Source organism: Lytechinus pictus, chromosome 13 (assembly GCF_037042905.1).
Source record: "Lytechinus pictus isolate F3 Inbred chromosome 13, Lp3.0, whole genome shotgun sequence".
Lineage (NCBI taxonomy): Eukaryota > Metazoa > Echinodermata > Echinoidea > Temnopleuroida > Toxopneustidae > Lytechinus > Lytechinus pictus.
Window position 1 is genome coordinate 14390209 of NC_087257.1, and position 27791 is coordinate 14417999.

The window sequence follows — 27791 nt, forward strand, 5'->3', positions numbered from 1 at the left end:
ATATTATATCAGTGTCTTTGAACTTGAATAAAGTCATGATGAAACAACAACATGTGTATTGTTCTTGATTTTAGGTGAGAGGGGAATTATCTTTATCATTATCTATATCATTGTTATTATTACTAAAATACTCGTTATTATTATTCAATAGTTATTATTATTATCATTATTATTATTGTTATTATTATAATTATCACTTTTATTGCTATTATTATCTTTACTATTATAGTTGTTGCAGTTGCTCCTGTTATCATTCACACTACAGATGTGAAATAATATTTTTTTACGGCAGACCCGAACCTGACGTCGAATTTGTTTTGATGAAAGCAGAAAGTGGGAAGTGTCATTATAATAACATCAGTTCGTAATTACCCAGGGGATCAACTCTTTTCATGCAATAATGATAGGACTATGAAAGGAGAAAGAGAGAGAGAGGGGGGGGGTACATTTGCTTACCATATACACTCACCATATACAGGGGCCAAAAAAACTATGTAAAGTGAGATTTATTGAACACTAACTTTCACGTTTCAAGTTTATTTTCTATTTTTATAAAGAAAAACATGACATACATTAAAGACTTTTGTTTTGTTTTTGAAATAGCAACTAGTCTCTGTCAATATGCATTTAATGACTTTGTCATGTATTTACGTTAAACAAGCATCATTAAACTTCCTGCAAATCTGCCATTCAAATAAAAACAAAATAAGGTCATGGGCGAAAACTTCTCTCTTCCGTTGTCTTAAATGACACCTTTTACCTAGCCTTTTGACAAGGCCTCGCGACGTGGCTCTATTTCTCATCAATCAGTGGCTGAGACGAGACTAGCGGCAGACGAAGAGAACTGACGATACCCGAGAGTACGGGACCGAGTTCGTTTGCTTCTATGGCATAGGGTCATACAGGGTTCACTGATGCGAGCAATACGCTCGCTGATTGGCTGCTTCCTCTCAGGTAGCAATTCGGATTCGGAAACAATGGTTGACATGAGAAATCCAAATCAGATTCCTAAAGGCCCTGTGACTGACCACGAAATCCTCTTACTCACTAGGCTTTTTGCGAATATTCCTTTTTTCCAGTCGGTAGGTATTTGATATAAATATCACAACAGACACAGGGCCCTGTTTAAAGGCTACATTTTACCTCGTTAAAATCCATGATCATGACCTATTTTATTTTTTTATCATCCACTTGATCTCCTGGACCATTAAAACTTATTTGTTGTGGGCGTACTTCATGCGTATAAGATGAGTAACAAGTTTACATTCGGTGCCATACATGTATGAATGATAGACAATATAAGACGGACTGCAGCAACTTAGTCAAGAAATTCCACCTAATTGAGGTTCATCACTTGTGAGTTCTGTCGTAAGTAAAACAAAATGTATATCTTTCTCAAATTTGATTTCGTTGCACTCTTAAAAAGGTTGGGCAAAACAAGGCCCAGTTTTTAACCATCACTGGGCAACATACTGTCCACACAGCTATTGGTTAACATCCGTCCAAATTGGGTAATAAACATTAATATTTGGGTAATAAATTTGCTAAATTGGATAATAATTGCCCAAAATATATATGTGTTTTTACCAACATATATTACTCAACACAGTGGAAAGTATGTTATCGGACAATTAATACAAAAAAAAGGGGGGGGGGACTTTCGTCTTCCAAAATTTACAAATTCTTTTTTGCAAAATAGATCAATTAGATTTCAAGGATCAAAATTTGAATTCTCTAAACTGTCATTTAAAGGGTATTTCGAATTACATTTTATTCAAGAATAAATTAAAGAGCACAATAATTATTTTAATGATTGTGGTTATTTCTTTAATGTTAGTTAAAATTCTAAAGTTTTCATATGAATTAATTGTTATATTTCTATTGTTATCTATGTCATATTATTTCGTATCTAATTTCATTGTTTGATTATTTTTGTTTATGTCGAGGGTTGCTTGTTTACAAGTTCTTAAATTTTTGTTAGCAATCCTGGTATTTCATGCGCTACATTGTTTATCTCAGTTATTGTATCTTGATTTTGATCTTATGCAAAATAAATGTTAATCTGTTAATCTGAATGTTGCCCAACATTTAAGTGTGAATGTTTGCAGTATGTACCATATGGTTTTCCGACACGGGAAAGAACGACTATCCATCAGCTTATGACTATCCATTTAGCCTGTAACTAATTTCAGATCCAAATTGATTGCGATAATAATTGAAATGATTGGAATACACAAAGGATTTTTTTTTTCATTTCGCAGTTACTACGAGAATCATATATTAGAGTTATGAAGTGTATGTGATTACGAATACCACATTGTGTTGATGCGAATGTGTTCACGAATATGTAAATCAAAATATGAAAGTGGAATTTTCGACTTTCTTCAAAAGCATGCATTAATACATCAGCTTTTCAAAAATCTTATTTTGAACCATCCAGTCAGCAGGAATGTTCATACAAATATTAAAAATGATAATGATTATGCCAAACTTTCACATTTTTATCCCCTGATCAACCTGCCGCTTCATTTTTTTTAAATTTATATTTCTACTGTATTTTGTCTGCAGCCGTATTGTACCAGCATTGTTATGTATATATCTCAGAATAAAACAATAAAGACATGTTTAAACATCAATGAATATAATGATAATGTTCAGGATAATGCCAATTGTGATTATGATTGTGATGACGATGATGATTATGATACCGATATTAATAGCTGCCATAAATACCACCTCTTCCTCTTCGTCAAACTCGGATAGAAGTCAGTTCTGTGCGGCAGGCTAATGCAAAAAAGGGGGTGGTAAAAACCATATTAAAATAATTGAATGACTGACTGACTCCGAGCAGAACAATATCCATAATGTGTATGTATATATTTGTATGTGTATTTATATTTGATTGTTTTCATTCCCAGTTACATACATTATTGACGAACGATGGAAACCGCACGTCACTTTGCAATATGGGATTATGTCATCTTCGGGGTAATGCTACTCTTCTCGGCAGCGATCGGCATCTATTTCGCCTTTTCCGGTGGACGCCAGCGTACGGCCGAAGAGTTCTTTCTAGGAGATCGGAAAATGGGCATGATACCAGTTGCGATGTCGGTCGTTGTCAGTTTCGTATCTGCCATATCGGTCATCGGAACTCCAGGCGAGATCTACATGTATGACACTATGTTCGCTTGGTCACTAGTGTCATACGCGGTTTCAAACTGCCTAATCATACGCCTCTTTCTTCCAATTTTCTTTCGTTTACGCATTACCAGTGTTTACCAGGTATAAAACTGAACAATAGTTAATGGAACTATCCCCCATACTACGTAGATTTTGTTTCTCATTTATTGGTAAATGACAAGTGTTATATAAATTAATGTCCTAAAAAAGTACAGTTCGCTATACATGTATAAAGCTTATGTCACAGTAGTCATAGTAGTCCAATACGGTTCCGGACGACGCTCGTAAACTTGAACATGCCACATCGTACGATCTCCCTACCAGGCTTACTGACATCGTATATCCTATTTTAGCATTTTTTTTTGTCGCTCGACATATTGTCGAGTCTCAAAAGTGTCTCTTATTTTTTAATTCAATTTTTTTTCAGTTCAATTCGATTCAATTCTTTATTATTTCATTTCCGATTTTGATTGGCTGAGATGTCCAGTTGAATGACCAGTTTGACAAAACATGCGACATGTTTCTTTAATGGAACCCACCCTTGATCAAAATAAATTCCATGCAAACTAGATACACATTGTAATTTTGCGCATGCACTGTGTATCGCATAGCGTCACTCCACCGACTTTGTGTCGTGAACGCAAAAACAGGCTATTATGACGTACTTACGTTACTTCCGCTAGTGTACATGTAGATCGAAGTCCTGAGTAACGTCTTTGTCGGACTTTACCATGTTTACCATGCAGTTTTCGCTCAGGGACGTAGGGAGGGTTCAAGTACAGATAAAATGTATTGTTAAATGCCATTCATGAAAACAAAAACAAAACGGCAGCTCTTAAACGATGACGAAACTGCTGTTCCGTTTCACCAATTTTCGACAAAGAATTATCAGTTGTATTTGTCATATGACAATACACTTAACGGTGTTCTTAAATCCGTCGTGCATCGCGGAACGAAAACTTCAAGATGGAGTTCTTGTTTCTAATTTTGCTCAGCGACATACGGATGATTCAGGAACAATTTGAATCTATTGTGAAATGCCCATCATGGCAAAGAACAACACAGAAGTGTTTGTCGACAATTGATGAATCCAAACAGAAGTCTCGTCCGACGTTTCGGAGGTGGCGAAAAATTGCAAATTCGTCGTTTGTCCATAATCAACAAATACAAAACTGCTGTTTTGATTCACCAATTTTCTACATTCTTTTAGTTGTTCGTTGCTATTATTTGGATATTATTTTTTTCATATCGTAATAGCGAAAAGAGCTTAATATACTTTGTTCTAATAAACATGCAACTTTAACAGGAAACTAAATATTTTAAGATAATCTTTCTCTACATGAATATTTTCAGACCTTCTCCCCTGTGCAGACCCACCTAGGTTTCTCGTTGAAAGTATCGAATGAAGTTCTGACCGAATTCCAGTTAATATTTCATGACATTTCGTTTCTTTTCATACAGTATCTTGAGATGAGGTTCAATCGAAGGGTAAAAACTGCCTGCACAATTATATTCTCAATCCAAACAGTAAGCTACAGTCTTAGCCAAATGGGTTCTTAGATGGTTCTATGCATTCTTGTCCCGTACTTGTACTTTTTAAGGGTTCCCTAAAATGTTCTAAAGAGTCACTTTGGAACATATTTTTGGTTCTTTCTAGAGCTATTTATTATATTCTTAAGCCCGTAAAGAATATTTCAATCCCCCATTTTTCTTGAGGGTTCCAAATACGGGACAAAAGAGTTATAATTCGCACCTCTCAGTGAAGGGTTCTGATTTATCATAAAACTGAAGAAAAAAAATGTTGTTTGTCGAAGGAGCATTCAATTAGATGGCATACCCTTGTTGAAAATATTATTAAAAATATGATTTTTTTCTATTATTATTTCGCCCGTTTATAAATGGAATAGATAGAAAAATAAAAGAAAAAAAATAAGTCTGAGAATGGCAGGTGAGAATGATTGGTAAATCTGCTAGTCCAGCATGGTTAATTTCAACAAGGAGGTATAGCTCGTGGAGGTTGAACCAAATGCTTCACATAGAATCAACTGGGTCATTTGCATAGAGATGGAACATTTATCTACCTCTATGGCAATCTGCCAATTGTGACAGGAGGTTGTAATATGAAATATTCCAGGTTCTGATTTTGTTTGAAAAATCATTTTAACAAATGTTTACAAGGGAATGCCGCCGATATAATGAATTAGTAATAAAGTATACCCCAAAAAAACTTGTCTAGTTCTAAGAACAAATATATTCAGGGGCTGGCTTTGGAGATCTATGGGTACAGATATGATGGATAGCTCCTAGCATGTGGTTATCTCCATTTAAACTGTATCATTTTTTTTTTTTTTTTTTTATCTTAAATAATCTAAAATAGCTTACATTGCAGACTCTGCTGCTATCACGGTATTTCATACTGAGGGTAACGTCCTCGTCTACTAAAATTGAAAGCATTTATTTCATGTATCATTGTTAATAAAATCGGTACGTCAGGAGGCCAAGTTGATACGCCAAGGTCAGGTTTGATTTTGGATGAGTTTTAATCGTATTTGTTTTGGCAACGATTTCCTTTGCAGGTAGTCTACATGGGAATTGCAATGTACACACCCGCACTCGCGATCAATGCAGGTCAGTTGATTGAGATATTGAAGCTGTAAACGGAAATAAACGAAGTCACAAAATGCATCCTAAAAGGGTCATATAAAAACGACTATCAAATCTGAACACCACAGTCTTAGTGCATGATTTAGCATACACCATTTCATTTTTATAGCATGTTATTGAATTAGTGCATAAATGACCCAAATCGCTCTGTTTATAAGTCTAATAAAAACGACGGTCTCATAAATCCAACAAATCAATATCATAATATATCATTTCCCCTACGATTTTATGAGTGCACTTATGTTGTTTGTCGTAAACAAAATGTTTCAAGCGTTTAAATGTCTGCACAAAGCCCACCAAGATATTTGATAAAGTCGTATGACACGAAATACTTCAGCCCCATTTTTATTTTCTTTGACAGTGACAAATATGCGAAACCTATTATGTTCTTTATATAATAACATAGCCTACCATTATGGTATGACTGTAGCATAACAACCAGGGCCCTTGGAACGATTTTTAAATAAGGGGTGCTCTGGATTTTTTTACAGATAAAAATGACATGCACAAAAAATATACATAATATATATACATACATACATACATATATATATATATATATATATATACAGTGCGTCCCAAAAAAAAATATACACTTTTGAAATGGCTGCTAAATAAAAAATGTAGTTCTTTGGGGGAAAAAACTTATAGATATGGAAAGCCAATAAAGTCAACTTTCAAATGACACCAAAAAAATTGGAAAACTATTCATGCTTGAGCGAGCACTGCCCACTGAAACAAAGGGTATGAAAATTAGGGTGGGCTGGAATTAGCCTTCCAATTTATGTCAGTTTTTGAAAGGCAAATCCTTTGGAACTTGCAAAGTTAAGGGCGTTGTGATAAATGTATGATCACCGTGACCAGTTATGGTTGTTTAAGCATATTTCCTAAAGTATTAAATTGAACTTGAATGCATGAGTGAGCACAAAATACACTTTTTGGGCAGCATTTAAACTTTATTATGTGAATCTCAGCAATGTGTTCATGGGAGTCGGGAGAATAGGGGTTGAGAAAGGACTTAAGTGGGAGAAGTAGGTTGATGGAATAAGGGTCAACAGAACATTTAGCCCCCGCCCTCCCCTCTTGTTGAGAGACTGATTGCTATTGTAGGCCTACGCGTGAACTCCAGAGCAGAATGTTGATCTAATGATAAATTCTGAAATGGGGCATCAACTTTTTCCTATTAATCAACAATTTATCAATACATCAACTCATTCAATGTGCAATGTGATCAATCAAACATTCAGTTCTTTCAATAAATTATTTCAAAAATCATCATAATTAAATTTCTTGGTATTCATTCAATAAAAAAACTGACCATCAGCCACCGGTCACTTGGCAGTTAAGTTTTGAATAGGCTACAATCCAGGAAGTGAGACAGAGAGAGGGAGCCTGGAAAATGGAGGTGGAGGGGGGGGGGGACACATACAAGAGGAATGTCCTTTTAACCAAGTCTTACCATATCTCGCCCTCTTGCTTGTAACAGGTACCATCACATTACTCTGACTCTTACGATCACACTTCTGAGGTCCACAAGATGAATATGGTACACTAACATTACAGTTCCTGTTCACTCATGCATTAAATTTCAATTTAGAAACTTATGAAATTTGCCTAAGAAACCAAAACTTATCTCACTAATTAATTTAGCATAACACCCTTAGCTTTGCAAGTTCCAAAAAAAATTGTAGGCTTATTCCTGCCCAGCCTAGCCGAGCTTAGTCTCTCAGGAGGAGAGAAGTGGGGGGGGGGTAGAGATGGAGGGAGGGGTTGCTAAATGTTATGTTGACCTTAATCCCATCAACGTACTTCACCTACTTAAGTCCTATCTTATCCCTATTCTCCTAACTCTCATGAACACATTGCTGAGATCCATATGATAAATTCAAAATTCTGCACTAAAAAAATGCAATTCATGATCACTCATGCATTAAATTTCAATTTAATAACGCATGATTTTTTTTCAAACAACAAACTGGGCCCCGTAACACAAAACTTAGCAAAGATCGTAGGACATTTTTTCTACGATTGATTCCATTGACTACATTGTACGATCAATCGTAAAAATCCAGCGTACGATCAATCGCTAACCTTTGTGTTACGGGACCCAGATCACAATTGATCATTAATTCATCACAAAACCCTCAACTTTGCAAGTTCCAAACAAAAAAAACCTGAAAGAAATTGGAAGGCCAATTCCTGCCCAGCCCAAATTTCATACCCTTTGTTTCAGTGGGCAGTGCTCGCTCAAGCATGAATAGTTTTCCAACTTTTTGGTGTCATTTGAAAGTTGACGTTATTGGCTTCCGTATATATAAATCATTTCCCCAAAAGTGATACATTTTTTATTGGCAGCCATTTCAAAAGTGTATCGTTTTTTGGGGACGCGCTATATATATGTATATATATATATATATATACATATATGTATATATTAAATAAATGAAAAGTAAATGAATAATACAAAAATAGGGTTATTGCTCCATATCTATTTAAGATCAATAACATGTTTCGTTTTGTTCTGTTTTTGTTTTTGTTTGTTTTTTCTTGGGGGGAGGGGGAGGGGACTTGTCAACTTGATTTCTGGGAATTCTGCCTATCAATGGCAAATAACATCCACCGGCACCGCCTCTTCCCAGGGTCAAGATAAAAACAGATCTTTCATACTGATCATGGTGAAGCAACTTGATGATTCTGGCAAATACAAATATCAACTCGATTTTCGTACACATTAGAGTACTCTTTGAATGAAATACATCATTTAAAATGAAGTGATATTGACATTTCCTAGAGTTCAAACACTATGCTTTGCCAGTCACACAAACCATGCCAATGAAACCGATTTATGTTTCTTGGTATGTTTCATGTTCTCCCTCTTTCTTAATTTTCTATAAAAAAAAAACAGAAACACAAATCCTACAAGGAAATGATATAGGCCTATATGAATTTTGGAATAAAGTTTCAAGTTTGTACATCACCTTTCGGGGCGTAATTTTGCATCTTACGTAGAAAAGGTGCAAGAAATACACCCTCATGAGTTCTTTTTTTAAGAAGAGATCAAACAAAAGTGAATAATAATGATGATGATAACTTCAAACGTTATACCGGAGAAGTTAATAATTGGCTATAAGTCTTTGATAATGTCTATTCAGTAATTTTCGGTACCAATGTTGCATTATGTAAATCAGTTTACATTCATAGAAAACATCATAAAAAATCATAGGGTGTATTTGAATTGGATCATGTAGATATATACATGGATGCTGGACTTCATATTTTGGTCCTTTCTTTTCTCCTAATTTTACTCAGTCTTTTCAAGCCTCTTTGCCACTTTCCTTCCCAGTTGCACCACTTTACTTTTATCCTGTTTTATTTGTATTTATCTATTTACCATTTTATCCACTTTAAATTAAATTAATCTCTTACAAAATAAAGTTACTGGAATGAGTCTGTGGGCTTGCGTTGTTTCTACTGGTGTCATCTGCATATTTTACACAACGGTGGTGAGTCATTTATATTTTCTTAAGAATGCACTCATGTATTTCGTATGTTTTCATACAGATCAGAAAATTAAAGAGGTTTGATTACAAAGGTAGCATAATAGATCAATTTATGCTTATAGTACGATCAGGGGCGGTTCCAGGATTGAGTTATATTGTTTAATTTTATTTTTATGGTACTACTTCTCTCTCGTTTGTAATTTAAATTCTACATCGCTTTCTTCCACGTTTTGTTCCTATTGGCGCCACTCTTTGAACTTCTCGCTATTGATATCATGATCAAGTTATGCTTGTTCCTAATAATTTGTTTTACCATTGTAGCATTTTTTTTTTGTATTCGGTTTTATATCATAGATAATTATGTTCTCAAATTCCATGCGAATAAATGAAATCATTATAATCACCGACACCATTATCATCAGCACCATTGTTATCATCATCTTTCTCAATATCACCATCACCATATCATTTAAATCAACATTATCAACACCGACATGATCATCATCACCATCATCATCACCATCATCATCATCATAAGCATCATCATCATCAGCAGCAGCAGCAACAACAACAACACCACCATCATCTTCTTCATCATCACACGTTTATTTTCCTCCTCCTTATCATCACCATCATCACAAAGCCATCATAACAAGTAGTAGCATCTTGATTATTATGGGAATTTTCCAACTTTGGTTCAATATTAACTAGGGCGGCATGAAGGCCGTGTTGTGGACCGACACACTACAGACGGTCATCATCCTGATCGGCGTGGTCGCCGTCATCGTCAAAGGATCAATCGACGTCGGTGGCGTAGGGGAAGTCTTCCGCATTGGTCATCAAGGAGGAAGGATCAAGCTTGATCAGTGAGTTTTTAATATTAAATAACTAATACTTGGCCATCCCTGCTGAAAACACAGTGTGCTCACAGTATGTTTACGTGGTGGACTATGTGAACATGACCCACTGCACTTACGGATGCAAAGCGGATGTAAAACGTGAAAAACGATATGCATCCGTTGTGTACTCGTTGCATACGTGTTACATACGCTCTATCCATCGAGCATCCATCCGCTGTGATTAAATCCGCGCGAAAAGTTTTGAGCTGCACAAAAATTAAGGCACGGTCCCACTGGACGTACGGATGCAAAGCGGATGTAAAACGTAACAAAAAAATTTTGCCATCCGTTGGAAAACGTTTTGTATCTGTTGTGTACTCTTTGCATACGTGTTAATTTATACGCTCTATATATATCCATCGAACATTCGTCCACTGTGATTTAATCTTTCGTCCATTTTGTCCAATGTCTGGGGCGGATGAAAACGGATGGAGCCAACTCGAAATTCTGATTGTCCGCTGTATCCGTTATGAATACATATCTATCTTTTATACTTTTTTTTCGTTTTTTTCGTTTTTCTCCATTTTCTCCCATTTTTTTTTTTGATTTATTTTTAAATTCATTTATTTATCTATTTTTATTTTGTTGTATATATATATATATATATATATATATATATATATATATATATATATACTTTTTTATTATTTTTTTTTTTTGGGGGGGTAATCATTAAGAGGGAGGCGGTAGCCCCTGCTCCCTTTGCGCTCCCGTGTATTTGCCTGGGTCGTAATCAAACCAGCTAATAATATTCTTGGTTTTATATAACCTGTAATGGTATACGTTGATTCGCTTTCATGCTCCCGTTGATAAATACAATGAGGTTGAGGGAAATGTGAATCTACGAGGCAATTTCCTTTTCAATATTGTTATTTGTATATATTTAATGACATTGGCATGAATAACCCTGATCTAATACCGCAATACCCTTGAACTTTTCCGAACACACTGAAATGTTATATTACCGAAAGTCCAATATATCTCTATGATATTTAACCATACTAGAGTTCGACTCCTGCATGATCTCTTCCGGGGATTTGTCTTCGGATATCTTTTCTTCCGATCTCTTTTTTTGATAGTGTAGTAAATGAGATGTATTCTAGATTAGTACGCAACATAACATGGCCCGAGAAGTGGGGGTGCTGAAGCAGCCTTAAACTTTGCCTAGGGGTGCTACGTGTATCATTCTATATAGGCACCACCCCCTGGAATTCTAGTAGGTGTGACAAAATTGACAAATATAACTAAAATGGCTGAATTTTGTAAAGAAACCTTTTTTTTTTGGTCAAATTTGTCGGGACCAAGATGACCTTCATTTTGAAGTGAAACCCTTTTTTCATTTAAAATTTACATCAGCACCCCCTTTGAAAAAAATCGTTCCCATGGCCATGCAACATAACTCACTCACATCACCGAAATTATTATAATAATCACCATAAGGTCATTATTTTTTTTAATCTTTAGTAAGACATAGGCATAATTATTCTTGAGCGGAAATCCCTCCTCAAAGGTGAGGGGACACAATCGAATTTTCCATTGTTCTTAATCTTATAAACATACATATAGGCACACCAATCCATATGTGTGTGTGTGTGTGTGCGTATATACATATATATACAGTGCGTATCAAAAAAAGTTTACACTTTGAAAAAATCCTGTAAAACTATACATTTGTAATATCCTGAAGATTTTTCCACGTTTTAACATTTTTACAGATCCATTTAAGGACGTTCCACAGTTAAAATGAAGTCCATGTCATTTTCACCAAATTTTGCAGAGAGTTACTCTGGTATCTATGCATTATGAAAATGCAAAAAATAATATAGGTTAATGTGCTTTTTTTTTCTACGGGTCTTCAAAGTTGCCGTATTTGAATGATATGCAATTTTGCGCAATCAAGAGAATTATGCCTCTCTTAGACCTCACGAATTCACCAAATGAGTTTAAATCATCTTTACTCAGTGGATACCGCATCAAACTTCATCAAATTTTCAGGATATATAACAAAGTGTATACCAAAGTAAGAGAAAGTCTTTCAATTGGTAAAACTATATCTGTTTGGAGTCAGCAGCGCCCTCATTTGGCAAGAACGGTGCAAAAACTCTGAAAAAACAAATCTTCAAAGCCGTGAATCTACTCAAAAATTAAAAAAGTATTTTGTAAGCTGCACATTTTTCAAAATCCATGTCATTTTCATCAAATTCGGCTAAATTGTAGAGGAATGCATATCAAAGGTGTAGGGAAGTTAAAAATATGGGGTTCATGTGCTCGTTTTTTAACTATGAGTGTCCAAAGTGATGCGAGTTGGCATGAAAATGGCCCAAAATGCGCCCAAAACGTGCAAAATTATAATAAAGCCACCTAAAATGCGAACGGTTCCGTAGTTTTGCCCCCAAACATTCAAAATCCATGTCATTTTCATAATACTCTCCAAATTTGTAGAAGAATATATTCTAAAGACATTAAATTATTAAAAATATGGGGTCCATAATGTTCTCGTTTTTAAACTATCAGTGTCCAAAGTGTTGCGAGTTGGCTTGAAAATATTGAAATCCACCTAAAGTGCGCCGAAAACAAGCAAAAAGTATACCGTCTAAAATGCAAATGGTTTCATATTTCGCTCCCAAAGATTCAAAATCCATGTCATTTTCATCATACTCTCTAGATATGCAGAGAAATATATTCTGATGACGTTGAAATATTAAATATATGGGGTCCATGTGCTCGTTTTTAAACTATTGGTGTCTAAACGGTTGCGAGTTTGCTTGAAACAGCCCAAAATGCGCCGAAAACAAGTAAAAGTCTGATAATACCGTCCAAAATGTCTAAAATACGAATGGTTCGGTAGTTCTGCTCCCAAACATTCAAAATCCATGTCATTTTCATTATACTCTCCAAATTTGTAGAAGAATATGTATATTCTAAAGGCATTAAATTATTACAAATATGGGGTTCATGTGCTCGTTTTTTAACTATGAGTGTCCAAAAAGTGATGCGAGTTGGCATGAAAATGGCCCAAAATGCGCCCAGAACGTGCAAAATTATAATAAAGCCGCCTAAAATGCGAACGGTTCCGTAGTTTTGCCCCCAAACATTCAAAATCCATGTCATTTTCATAATACTCTCCAAATTTGTAGAATAATATATTCTAAAGACATTAAATCATTAAAAATATGGGGTCCATGTGCTCGTTTTTAAACTATCAGTGTCCAAAATATTGCGAGTTGGCTTGAAACAGCCCAAAATGCGCCGAAAAAAAAGTAAAAGTCTGATAATACCGTCCAAAATGTCTAATATACGAATAGTTCCGTAGTTCTGCTCCCAAACATTTAAAATCCATGTCATTTTCATCATACTCTCTACATTTGTAGAGGAATATATTCTGAAGACGTTAAAATATTAAAAATATGGGGTCCATGTGCTTGTTTTTTAACTATCAGTGTCCAAAGTGTTGCGAGTTGGCTTGAAACAATCTATAATATGCCTAAAACGGGCAAAAGTCAATTACCGTCCAAAATGTCTAAAATACGAATGGTTCCTTAGTCCTGCTCCCAAACATTCAAAATCCATGTCATTTTCATCATACTCTCTAGATTTGTAAAGGAATATGTTCTGAAGAATTTAAGATATTAAAACTATGGGGTCCATGTGCTCGTTTTCAAATAATCAGTGTCCAAAATATTGCGAGTTGGCTTGAAACAGCCCAAAATGCGCCGAAAACAAGCAAAAGTCTGTTAATACCCTCTAAAATGCGAATGGTTCCGTAGTCTTGCTCCCAAACATTGGAAATCCATGTCATTTTCATCATACTTTGCACATAGATACTTTAATTAGCACCTGAATATTCCAAATATGCAAAGATTAACATGGGTCCATGTGCTTGATTTTTTGCTATAGAGCTTCAAAGCTAACCCAAAATGGATGATGTTCTTAAGAATTGCGCATACAAAAGAATTTGACATTTTTAGACCTCACGAGATCACAACAATGAGTTTAAAGCATTACTACTCGGTCAAAATCCATTAAAATTTCATCAAATTTTGCAATATGACTAATAATTGGATCCGTAAATGGATAATTTATCTGTATTGCTGTCAATTGTTTGCTCATTTTAGTCTAACAACACTCTCAGTTCTTAGAAATTGCGGGAAAGATACTCAACCTCAAAAAGTTCAAATTTCAATAACAAACTTGAGAAGTAAAGAAATGCTGCACTTTATTCAAAACCAATGTCATTTTCACCAAACATTGCAAAGTTGTAGAGGAAGGTATACCTAAGAGTTGCAAACATTAAAAAATATGGGTTCATGTGCTTGTTTTCAAACTATCAGCACTCTTATTAGAGCAAATTTGCTTCACAAAACACCCGAAAATGCGCCAAAAGCAGTATCTATGTGAAGAAAAATTCCGAACCACTTTTCCATTTATTCAAACTTAGGGTCATATTCATCATACTTTGCAGCACTACAGAGAAACTATTTTGAAATTGTAGAGGAATAAAAAAAAATGGTCCATGGAATAATTCCAATTTATTAGCTTCATAAAATAACACATCGGATCTGCAGTTAGTGCAGAAAAGGAGAAAAATCAGCTCACATTACCTCCAGCTGATTAAATCACCAGTTCATCTATTGTGACGTCAGCGCGCAGAGTGTAAAATATGCGCAGATCGTGATGCGCACAAACATAACTGTGGAACGTCCTTAAGCAAATTACGATATAAGTGTCGACAAATATTTCCGCTTGAGTGAGCATCACTTACTTTTTAAAAGTTAGTGAAAAATGATTTGCGCAGAAATATTTATGCGAATGAAAGTAGACCTTAATCATGAAGAACACGTGGAATTTAGCAGTAAAATTGATTTGAAGATATCTTTTACCTTTTTTTAACTGGTTTCCTTGCCCAAAACACTTCAAAGAGTGCATTGCACCCCACCCCACTCCCCCACACACCGAGGCCATCGTAACGATATTTGCTTTACAATGAGCTGTGATTTACATGAAATGGCTTAGGCTTGATTTTCATTTTGTTAATCATTGTCAAGCTGGGGAAAAGTGTTGAGAAACAAGTATTAAATGAAAATGAAATGTAAGCCAACTTTAAATGACAAAAACTTAGTGAAAAAAATGCTGGAGATGTCTGATATAAACTTTTGTTCAGATTCAGTTATATCCTCAGATCCAGCTGGCACAAAAAGGGTAAAGGTTGTGCTTACTAAGTGTTGAAATTTCAATTTCGGTGCCAAAATTGTTACAAAATGCTTGAACGTATTCGTTTTATTTCAATTGACTAAAGTGCAAGGGAAATGTATGAGAAATGTTTTGCAGGTAAGTTTAATTACACCCTTTCCCCTTGACACAGCGTGAAAACGAGCATTTCTGCGCAAACAGATTTCCGCGAGCTTTAAAAAAATGGACAGTGCTCACTCAAGTGTAACATTCTGTCAAAACTTTTACTTTCATTGGATAGATGAGACCCAAACCCAAGATTATATGTGAAAAAATTACCCACATGTTGTTTATTTTTTAATTCCTAGGGCTTTTTCAAAGTGTAAACTTTTTTTTGATACGCACTGTATATATATATATATATATATATATATATATATATATATATATATATATATATATATATATATATATATATATATATGAATTTGAATATAAATATAGATACATAGATGATTTTTTAGCCTTCTTATATCAATATAGATATATAGGCCCCTAATTAAATAGTGCGAGCGATTATTAAGAATTCATGAAAATGTTAATATCTAACTTATTAATATAATAAGCCTGATAAGAGCGCGAAATTAAAGCCAGAAAACTGCAAAGCACTTTTGTAATTATGAACAGGATGCATGAATTTATATATTTTCAACAAAAACAATGTGAGCGCAAATCGAAATGCGAGCAATCGGGCCTGAAAAGGGATGAATACACGAAGAGAAAATGTTGATATTCAGAGCATAAAACGGCAATTTTATTGAACACTAAAAAAAAATCAATTTGTAAATCAAACGAAATAATGAAAGCTCAATGTCCAAGATATTTTTTGTATATTGACTTCAAAACTTGATATTTTAAGCTCTATATCAATATATTGAGCAAGATATGTATCTTATAGAACTGGCAATGCGAGCATGAAGCGTGAGAGAAAATTGTATATGATAGTGACATGAAAGATGTCTTCCTCTCACCATGCTCACCTTATTTTATTCACTCGTTTTCCTCTTCTTATTTTTCATATTCTTTTTTCTTTCTCCGCCCCCCTTTTTTTTACTCCTTTCACAAATAGTGGGGGGGGGGGCATTTGATATTTTGTCCCCCCTTTCAAAAAATAGGGGACGCGTACCCTCTGTTCCCCTGAGATTTCCACCCATGGGCATATCCAGATTTAGGATATATGAACAATTTTTACCGTTGAATGATTCTTTATACAGGTTTAGTGTCGACCCACGAATCCGCTACTCAGTGTGGAGTATGATGTTGGGGATGTTAACAACGAATATTGGGTCAGGTGTAAACCAAACTGTTATCCAGAGACTCTTTTCATGCGGATCGAAAAGGAGGGCTACACAGTGAGTACTGTAGGCCTACTTCTAGGGTTTTAGATAGTATAGTGCGTTGCATGAGAATTACATAAAATTAAAAATTAGCCCCATTTCAATCAATGTTTATTTACTTGATGGTTAGAAAGATTTACGAACCGGGCCACTTTCAGTGGCCGCTGGGAACGACTTTTTTTTTTTACTGGGGGTGCTGATTTTAAATTTGACAAGCAAAACAAAAAGGGTTTCACTACAAAATGATTTTTTTTGTTCCCCCGAAATTTGACAAGAAAAAAAGGTTTCATTAAAAATGTATGTGATTTTGGTTACATTCCATCGTTTAAAACACCTACCAGAATTCCAGGGGGTTGCTGCCTATGGAGAATAATATACGCGGCACCCCGAAGGAAAATCTTGGGGGTGCCGCTTCCCAGGGTCATGGCCACTTTACAGCACACTAAATTCAACGAGGCCTATATGTAGGCACCTATTTATTTGATAACATCTTATGACCCCATGAACTAATTCCAAGTTTGGTGTGTGGATTTTGGTTGTAATAGTACTCTACCGAAATGTGATAATGAGCATGCTGAAACGGAAAGAAAAAAAAATGATTACGTCAGAGTTTGTTTCTAAATAAGATGTAAAGTACATTTCGAATAACATGTATGATGCTGAATTGTTAATGGTAATGTTGTATTATTCGTAGGGCGCTTATACTAGCTACAATCATCAAATTCATTACTGTGGGACTATGCATCTTCTCCGGTGTAGTTATGTACGCGTACTACGTAGACTGTGACCCCTACACACAAGGACTCGTGAAGTCAAGGGATCAGGTAGGTTTGATGAAGCTGGTCCTTCCCCTAAATGCATCATATCCATTCTCAATCAGGGGCCCATGTCATGAAACTTGTTATAATAATAACTACTGAAACCATTCGATTTGATTGGCTGATAGAGAACTTATTGTGATTTTTTTATAAATATAACAAGGGCGAAAACAAAATATGACTAACATAATTCAGCCTCAACTTAACGTGCTAAAATTTGAAATGTCAAGTATAAGGAAAAAAATTTATAAAGTTGTCTTAAAGAATCGTTTGTGGAGAGTGTGGGAAAGTGTGGGTTGGCCTCCTTGCCAAAGGACGCTAGGCCGCGGCGGGATTCAAACACACGACCCACTGAGTCCGAACCGCCACACCACGACGCGTCGCTTCCACAGCTTCCCTTATTTTAAGAAAATATCTCCATTCTCACACATAAAATTCATCATTCCTACTATTACATTCTCCGAACAAAGATGAAAATAAATAAAAATACAAATTATGGCGTACCTTAAAACAATTTATTCGTGTCAATAAAGGCCGATATTAGCCATTCGGCGTGGACCCATCGGAACTACAAAGGTCCTTGCTATTTTAGCGGAGTCCGTATTTGGCATCACATTTTCGGTTTTATATATTTACTTAATTGGTCTACTTCTGAGAAATACTATCACATTGGCCAGATGACTACAAGCCATTTAGTCTATTACCAATTGGTTTAAATTGACATTTGCAAATTGAGCTGGTGTAATTCACAATTCTGTGGTAATTCGTGTAATCGATATTTTTACTTTGTCAAATAAACATCAAGTTCATTTAACTAAACCTTATAGAATAATTTGTGTCAGATCAAGTTGACATGAGACGAATTAGGTATAGCCTTAACTGAAATTAGTCAAAGTGAAGTAGGAATAGACCATATCCGAAGATGCCAAAACGGAACGCAGACGCACTAGCAGGCGTTGGCCCATCGGCAATGCACCCCCATTTTCCATGAATTAGTGGTCTAGTTACAATATGTCGTTTTTTATTCTGCCTATACATTTTTCTTAGATCATGCCATTGATGGTTATGGATTTGCTTGGTGATATGCCTGGCCTCCCGGGTCTCTTCCTTTCAGCTGTGGTCAGTGCTTCCATCAGGTAATTTCTAGGGGCATTAAATGTTTAACCAAAACTCATTACGTTTCTCAAAAAGGTCTTAGGTTCTTTCACGATATCCTGCCTCTCATCACTAAGCTGTTTAACCTTTCTTTGTCCTCCGGTCTCTTCCCCCAAACCATCATCTCTACTCCTACCTCTTCTCAAGAAGCATACACTTAACCCAATTTCACTAAATAACTACCGTCCCATCGCAAGCCTTCCCTTTCTTGGTAAGGTCCTTGAGAGAATTGTATCGTCGCAACTCAGAGTTCATCTTAAGGGGTTCGGCATGTTTACTTTGCCTCAGTCTCCTATAGGAACAATGACTCGACAGAAACTTTTCAATGATTTTCTGCTGGCTGTTGACAAGGGCGACCAAGTAGCATTCGTCCTTCTCGACTACGCAGTCGCTTTTGACACTATTGACCACAATCGGCTACTCGATCGCCTTGAGAAGGAATTCTCCATGACTGGAACTGTCCTGCAATGGATCCGCTTATATCTCCATGGTCGGTCCCAACAAGAAATCATTAATGATACGCTTTCTGAACCATTCCCCCTAATTTGCGGAGTTCCGCAGGGTTCCGTAGTTGGCCGTAGTAGTTAATTCCCACTCCGTGTTATTCTTTATACCAGTCCACTTTCCAAACTCATAGAATCTCAACAAGGTGGTCAGCATTATAATGTACGCTGACGACACACAAATTATGTTACTCGTAAACCCAATGCGAAGGCTGGAGCAGCCCAAAGCTCCATAGCTGCCTTGAGGACATTAAAGTTTGGGGTCAGAATAAGAATCTGCCTTAATGCACGAAAATCTGAGATTACACACATATCTTCAAAATCAAGACACACTACTCAATTCCCTGACTTATCAACTGATAATATTTCCCTGAAGGGTAGTGAGTGTGTTTGTAAGCAATGTACAGTGTATGATGATTTTAATGAATATCAAACAAAGTACAGACACATTTAAATAAATTGACAGAGCAGCGTTCGTCAGTCATATTAGTTGTTTAAACGCCTAGACAGAGATCTACCAACATAGAGACATCAAACCTGCGACCAGATCTCAACATTTATATTAACTAATCCTCAGTAACCTTTGGACTTATTTTTATGGTAAAATAAAACCTGTGAATCTTCTCCCCCCCCCCCCCCCACAAAAAATAAATAAATAGTGTAATAATAATATAATGATAAATAAATCAAAAATAAGCAAACAATAATAATTAAAAATGAAAGCTAGAAATTAATAAATGAATGAGTAATGATCTAAGATAAGATAAATATAATAAATAGATAAAAAAATATGAAGGAATAAAATTAGATGTATAGAGGAAAAATAAGAAAAGCATTAAATAAAAGTAAAGGAAATACAAATATACTTAGATTTAAACAAATGAAAAAATAAAGGTGTTTTTCTGTGAACTAGATTTTACGCATAAAAATGAAAAAAAATCGATGTTGAGCCTGATTGAAATTCGACCCATTCATTTTTTGATCTTTTGGCAGCACATTGTCTTCTGGTGTGAACTCATTGGCAGCTATATCCGGCGAGGATGGCGTGAAGGTCTTCTGGCCTAACATCAGCGAGACGAACTACGCCAGGGTTATCAAATCCCTCGGTACTTACCTAACTTGAGGGACACATAAGTAGAATTATATTTGTTTTAATGTTCCTTTCTTATGCAGTTTACCTCAACAAAAGACAATAAAGTGGGTGTGTTTTTATGGCAATGTCTAGCAAGTTGGAGGCATGCAGGTGAACCTTTATCATTTTTTGCATGAAAATATAAAACTTTAAAAAGGGGTTCCTAATGACCACTGGAAGATGCCTATTGGGTGAAAAATATATTTGTATTTATCATCAATATTCCCATCTGTTTACATAAGGGTTTGAAATGGGTACCAATGTTCTTTTTTTGTCCCTATTCTAAACCAGAATCAAAGCGGATTTTCTCATTTGAGGGTGCAAGGAAAGTGTCAATTGCCATGTTAACTTTACTTGGAAAGGTAATTTACAATGAAGTTTACTGCAACCCGTGTTGGATAATGACATCATGGATATCATGGATGTGTTTGATCGTAAAATTGTTCAAGGTTATGATTGCATGAAAATCAAAGACCCCTGACATTTTCCACAGTGGCAACTTTTTTCTGCACGTCTTTACACTCGAAAAATAAAAATGGAATTTACATCACCCCAAAGAATACCTTCTGATTGTCTGAGAGTATACATGTACTTAATGAGAATGATATCGAATAGTTTAGGAGGGGATCCTCTTTCAGAACACACTTAACTGTTTTGTTTCATGCTCATGGTTGCTTTTATTATTATTGTTATTATCTTTATCATCATCATCATCATCATCATAATCATCATTATTATTATTATCATTTTTATCATTATCATAATCATTAATAATATTATTATAATTATTATTATTTATATTATCATTAGTATTATTGTTATGATCATAAATATCTCCAAATAGAATACATATGTTTGAAGTGATTAGTTGTTTGGAAGACTCTGTAGATCAATTATTTTTTTATAAGAAATATAATTTCTTGCTCCTAAATCTATCCCAAATGATTTACCACTTTAAAAAAGACCTTCAAGTTACATGTATCTTCTTATGTCTTATGTTGCAGCTGTGCTGTACGGTATTGTGAGCATCGGATTTGCCTTCATTGCTAGTAAATTAGGACAAGGTGTATTGGAGGTAAGTAAGCAAAAGCAGCGATGTATAATACAAACTGTGATGCTACACAGGAAAAACAATGTGAAGCAAAAACAAATAAGCAGCTTCTAATGGCACCACCTAAAATCCTTAACTACTAAAAACTGGCCCGGTTCTTCACCCACAATGCAACTTTCTGAACAATGTAGTCTCGTAATATATGCCCACCTGAATGATAGCACATTATTTAAATTCACTAATCATTAAATTCATACCTCAATAATCATGACATTAAGTAGTAAAATAAGTACCTTCCCAATCAAAACGTTTAGTTTCCATTTAGAAATAAAGATGTATGCTCATTTACTCACTCCATTATTAATTAGTACCTTTAAAAGGTACATTTTGAGACTAGCTTGTTATGACATACATTCAAATATAGACTTAAGTTGATTTTCGCAGGCTGAGTGAAAACCCTTAGAATTATAGAAGTACATATTCAAATACAAAAGAAATGTATTTGCCATTAAATTTCTATATTAGAACAAATAGTTTATAACATATTCTCTTAATATAATTCAATATTATTTCTTCTTTTTTTTCTTCTTGTAGCTGTGTCTTTCACTCATCGGTATCACATCTGGTTCAATAATTGGAGTATTCTTCCTGGGTATATACATGCACCGGAGCAACGCGAAGGTGAACACTGATTATAATTTTTTTTTTTGACATCTCAATTTTGGTTCAAAACACCAATAGATATGATTTTTTTTTTTAACAAGTGCACACCTACACCTACACATGTAGTTACCAATAATGCTTATAGCATTTCCATTTATTTGAAAGCAGGATAAAAGAGCATTGTAGATTAAATGCCTTGCTCACGGGCATAGGTGCCGCGGCCGGGGATCGAACCCCGGACTTTCCATGTATAGCCAGGCGCCTTTGACCACTCGGCCACGGCACCTCCATGATATATTCCATTTTATCGATAATGATTTCAATTGTACATTGCAAACAAAATAAGTGGAAGGATTGGAGTATTGGAGTATTGGAGTTTCATAAATAATGCAATCTCTGACAATAATCAATAATGATCTACGATCCATGATCAAGAACGTAAACAACAGCAATGGATCAATAGAAATACGAAAACTTTTGACCCCCCCCCCCCAAAAAAAAAAAGTTTACGCCAACGGGTGTCTGTGTTAGAATCTGATTACTCTTTCAAGACAGGTGACCGAGTAAGCATTCATGAAATTGTTTAATTGTCGCAAGTTATCGGAACGTATTCAACATAGTAAATATCGAGTTTTTGTAAAGATCTGATTTTAAGCTAATTATGAAATGGGTAGGCCTATAGTACTAAATTTGATTAGCTGTTTGATGTCTTATTTCTAGCAAAAAACTGCACAGCCAATTTATAAGTTTCATAATTTCTCCTGTGATTTTAGCTGATACTCTGCTTCCCTAGGCCTACATCAATACAGGACAGGGGCGGATCCAGGATTTTTCAAAGGGTGGGGGGGGCAAATTTTTCGGATGAAAATTTTGACAAGCCAAAAAAAAATAAAAATAAAAAAAAGGTCAATTTCTAAAGAGGGGGCACACCTCTGTTTTAATGGCATTTTTACATTACAATTTTGTTTTGCTTCTCAAAGGGGGGGGGGCACGTGCCCCCTGTGCCCCCCCCCCCCCTTGATCCGCAGCTGATACAGGTGAAGAACGGCATGTCGCATGGACTCCAAAGCCAAGTGGCATGTTACGAATCCCATCATTACGCTTTAGACCAGCGCTTCTCAACCTTTTTTTTACCCGAGGACCACTTTGACCTTCAGATTTTTTTCGAGGCCCATCAACCAAAATTTTCAGATAACATCCATTTTAATGAAAAAGTGTTTCGTGATATTTGAACACAAAGCTCTGAAGCACATTCGAAACAAACAGTTTGAGAACAAATCTGCATTCGCAAATGTCCGGCAAATGGGCGACAATAATATGCATGCACACGAGGTTCACATCAAAGTTAGATTGAAACCATCATAGTGTTCATGTGCATGCTTTGCAACATGCATAATACCTATAAGCGTGCTTAGTTTTGTTTGGCCCACGTAGACCGATCGGACGGAACATGTTCGGACAGGTCTGTGAAGTATATACTAGTTTTCCCAGGGAGTTTTTCCCCAATTTTTTTTTTCTCTCTTGAGCTTTTCGCGGCCCATCGGTTGCGAAGCGCTGCTTTAGACCACTTACGAGTGTCATATAAATTACAAGAATTAAGGCTCCTTCCTAACAGCTTCCTGGATTAACTAATAAGCCGTTACTAGGAAAATCCACCTATCATGGCTAACGTGTTTTTTTGTTTCTTATAGGGTGCACTCACGGGTCTCGTGACTAGCGTGCTTTTCGTCGGTTGGATAAAAGTCGGTTCCATACTTTATCCGTCATCTCGAGGCAGGAATTTCCTCTCCGTAGAAGGCTGTCCGGTCCCAAATAATACCGAGTCAATGGTAACCAGCGAACCGGTTACCATGATTACAACACAGTTTACAGACGCGTTTTCACTGCAAGAGGATAAACCAGAATCAAGGTAAGCCCGACGCCCACCCTCTCCCCCTCCTCGATCATTCAGCAAAGATCATTCAGCAAGAAATTTACCCACATTGTGGTGCACTCAACCCAGGTGAGGTGTCGTAGTATTAGTAGGAGACGTAGGAGCAGAAGCGTACCTAGGATTTTCGGGCAAAACCGTCCCTAGGATTTTCGGGCAAAACCGTCCGCCAAAAAATTTGACAAGCAAAAAAAAAAAAAGGTCTTCAACAAAAATTGACGAGAAAAAAAAAAAAAAAAAAGGTCTTCAAAAATAAATTGACGCTAGTGGGTAGGAGTATTAGTATTAGTATAGTAGTAGTAGTAGTAGTAGTAATATTTATATAGTAGTATAAATATTAGTAGTAGTAGAATGAGTAATATATAAGTAGTAGTAGAAGAATGAGTAGTAGTAGTAGTAGTATTAGTAGAAGTATTAGTAGAAGTAGTAGAATGAGTTGTAGTAGTAGTAGAATGAGTAGTAGTAGTAGTAGTAGTATTAGTAGAAGTAGTAGAATGAGTAGTAGTAGTAGTAGAAGAAGAATGAGTAGTAGTAGTAGTAGTAGTATTAGTAGAAGTAGTAGAATGAGTAGTAGTAGTAGTAGAAGAAGAATGAGTAGTAGTAGTAGTAGTAGTATTAGTAGAAGTAGTAGAATGAGTAGTAGTAGTAGTAGAAGAAGAATGAGTAGTAGTAGTATTATTAGTAGAAGTAGTAGAATGAGTAGTAGTAGTAGTAGTAGTAGTAGTAGTAGTAGTAGTAGTAGTAGTAGGAGGAGGAGGAGCAGACGAATATAGCCTTGGCATCTGATTTGATCTCTGGTTCCGCACCATGTGTCATTATATTCCTTAAAGGTAAAGGTAAACTGTAAAAAAATCAAATTTCGTCGAAGTTGAATACCATAAAATGTTTACACATGTTTTTAAATTGTTACAATAAGGCATATGTATATTATTATATATCGCGTTCTTACTTTTCAGTTCGAAGTGTGAATTGGCTATTAGGGGCATCGGGTGGGTGTTTCATAAAGCTGGTCGTAAGTTACGAATGACTTTGCGAACGGCTGGTGACCCTTTCTTGTGCTATAAGATACATCCCTGTGTAGCTGACTTAACAACCAAGAAAATGTTCCAATGAAAGTCGTGCGTAAAGTTGTGTGTAACTTTTGCAACACCCCATTATTCAATTCTTCTTTAAATCATGCAGGCCCGGCATAGCTGATTTGTACGCTATATCGTTTCTGTACTATTCCATCATTGGCCTAATCATCAGCACTGTTGTGGGAGGTATAGCGAGCAAGATCACAGGTACCATTTTCTGTATTTTTCAGCTGGTTAAAGGGGGAGTGAACTGTGTGTGGTTTCTCATTGACTGTGTGTTATAAATACATAGTCTTAGAATATACGTTTTCAGATATTTACTAATACTACAGAGAATAAATTGACCTAAAATTGTATTTGTATAGAGAAACTAAAATGTTTTGAGAGGAAAAGTACAGGTAATTGTTTTGCTACTTGATAACATAATTATTGCGGTATAAATGTATTGAGTAGTTAATTAGCATGTTATCATTCAAGTGGGTCTATATTACTAGACTACAATAGCATTATGGGTCAGGAAACTGGCCAGGTATGAGTAGTTGAGGACTCGAGATGGCGCTATTGGTTCGTATCTGCTTTAAGGTTCCAGCTTATTGTTGCTTCGTTGGCTCATTCGGGAATATCCTATACCGCAGTGAGCGAAGCTCTGCACATAGGACAGCTTTCGCCGTTCTGTGGCCGTTTTGAAGCCGTTCCTTGTATACAAATAACCATTTTTATGTAGCCCCCTTTTCATGAGGGCTACAAAACAGCTTTTCAAAAACGGATAGAAAATGGCTACCATAATAGCAAGTCGCTTAATATGTACAGTAGCACCTCATCCTCATAATTTTATTTCATTTATATTTTTGTACATTTCCTTTATATTTTTTATCTATTTTTTATTATATATTTTCAATGTATTTTTTATCTATTTTTTACTTATTTATTTTCGTTTATTAATTCATTTATTTATTTTGTTTTATTATTACTATTTTTTGTTGTTGAGGGCACTTATCATTTTGGGGCAGTTACTGATAACCGGCTATGGTAGTTTTGTAATGTATACCCACACTACCCTCTCTTTCTGCAACGGGCCCCTGATTTTTTTATATTTCGTAATATGTACCTAAACTGATTTCATTTTAACATACTATATTGGGCTCCATCAGGGTGAGTTATACAGACTGAGGTACGTTTTTGATGGGGGTTGGGCACCCACTATAGGGCTACTCCAACAAAACAACACCAGGTGATACCCATTTCTAGACTCATGAAAATTAGCAATCGAAAACGATTGCGTGTATTTCCAAATTTATTTTTTGAATTTCATATTACTCACCAAATGGCCGAGTACAAGCTAATGTGAAATATCACTCTCTTCCCCCTCTCATTTCATAATTCTCCCTGCATTTTTCTACCCCCCCCCCCTCCTTTTTCTCTATCTCTCGTTGATCCACAGGTTTCACTGACCCAAATACCATCGACCCAAGACTAAAGAACAACTTGACAGACGCCCTCTTTTGGTGGTTCCCAGAATCAATGAAAACTAGGATGCGATGTGGAATGGAGAAAGTCATTTATGATGTAAGCAAAGTTTATCTTTGATTCATTCTATTTTTTGTTCCTGCATAAGACAAGATTTTGTTTTTATAGAATTCGTTGCTCAAAGGCACAAGTGCCGGGTCAGAAATCAAACTTCGGACATTGAGAGCCATGGCAAAGTAACTTAGGAAAAAGTTAAAAGAAAATGCTAAAAGTTGGTACAAATGATGCCTCAATCACTGCCATATGTTTATAAAACAGCCGTTAAAATAACGTTTCGTAGAGCTATTTGCAACCATGTGGGGGTGTTTCATATTTAAGTGTGCCTTAAGAATCGGAATTAACTTTCAGTTGAGTTCGGAATATAACGATATTGGTCAGATAATACGCACGGGACACATGTTCGCGTTGGCGCAAGTCACACTAAACTCTTTGTGAAACACCCCCCCCCCCGGTATAATTCTCAGATCGTCTCACACAATCACTACTCCACCCGCTTTTGGTTCTAAATATCATTACGCCTAATCTTACTCTCTGAAACATTTTAAAATAAAAAAGTCCTAGCTTTCCAAAAGGGCAAAATAATGAATATATATATAGAGAGGCCCCATTTAAATCCTGACATAATTTTATATAATTATTATTTAATATTAATTATAATTATTTTATATAATTATAATGTTTTGTATAAAGTCAATCGTAGTGTTCAATAATATTACGAGACTTTTTTTTTATAGGCCTGTGCAAAAAACATAGTGCTGACCTCTGCGCGCATGAATTACCCATGTGTGCCCTACATAAACTACTTTCGTTTTATCATAACTGCCAATAATATTTGCGGTTGTTTTTTTTTTTTATTCCACTTTCGAAGGACGAAGATGACACTGACGAAGTCAAGGATAGTGCTGACTTCAGCGGCACAAATGGGAAAATGAAAGAAATATACGCCGATGAGAACAAAATGAGGCTCGTGCCAGATGATCGCAAACACTCCGGTACACCAGTATAAAGCGTTTTCGTTGAAAACTAATTTGAATTATTAATTAACAGCTGACGTCATTAAATAATAATAGCAGGGCCCGCTGGGAGAACAGTTTTCGGAATTGAAGTGGCTACCCTGGGTAAATATA

At 35.7% G+C, this 27791-nt stretch overlaps 1 protein-coding gene across 1 annotated transcript; it reads left to right on the forward strand.

Moving 5' to 3' along the window:
• Positions 1-1271: 1271 nt before the first annotated feature.
• On the forward strand, positions 1272-27744 carry LOC129275038 (sodium-coupled monocarboxylate transporter 1-like). Its single transcript, XM_064108143.1, has 16 exons — positions 1272-1368; positions 2919-3282; positions 4642-4707; positions 5757-5808; positions 9280-9347; positions 10056-10210; positions 16687-16824; positions 17504-17633; positions 18675-18763; positions 20279-20391; positions 21422-21492; positions 22063-22149; positions 23823-24040; positions 25244-25344; positions 26579-26703; positions 27533-27744. The coding sequence occupies exons 2-16, from the start codon at positions 2941-2943 to the stop codon at positions 27668-27670; spliced, it is 1893 nt and encodes a 630-aa protein (XP_063964213.1). The 5' UTR covers positions 1272-1368; positions 2919-2940; the 3' UTR covers positions 27671-27744.
• The last annotated feature ends 47 nt before the right edge of the window (positions 27745-27791 follow it).

Excerpts from the sequence above, each read along its gene's own strand:
- LOC129275038 (XM_064108143.1), top strand. The coding sequence starts at position 2,941 with ATGGAAACCGCACGTCACTTTGCAATATGGGATTATGTCATCTTCGGG. Across the intron at positions 10,211-16,686 it reads GGAAGGATCAAGCTTGATCA|GTTTAGTGTCGACCCACGAA; the intron begins GTGAGTTTTTAA and ends TTCTTTATACAG. Across the intron at positions 20,392-21,421 it reads CAGGGTTATCAAATCCCTCG|CTGTGCTGTACGGTATTGTG; the intron begins GTACTTACCTAA and ends CTTATGTTGCAG.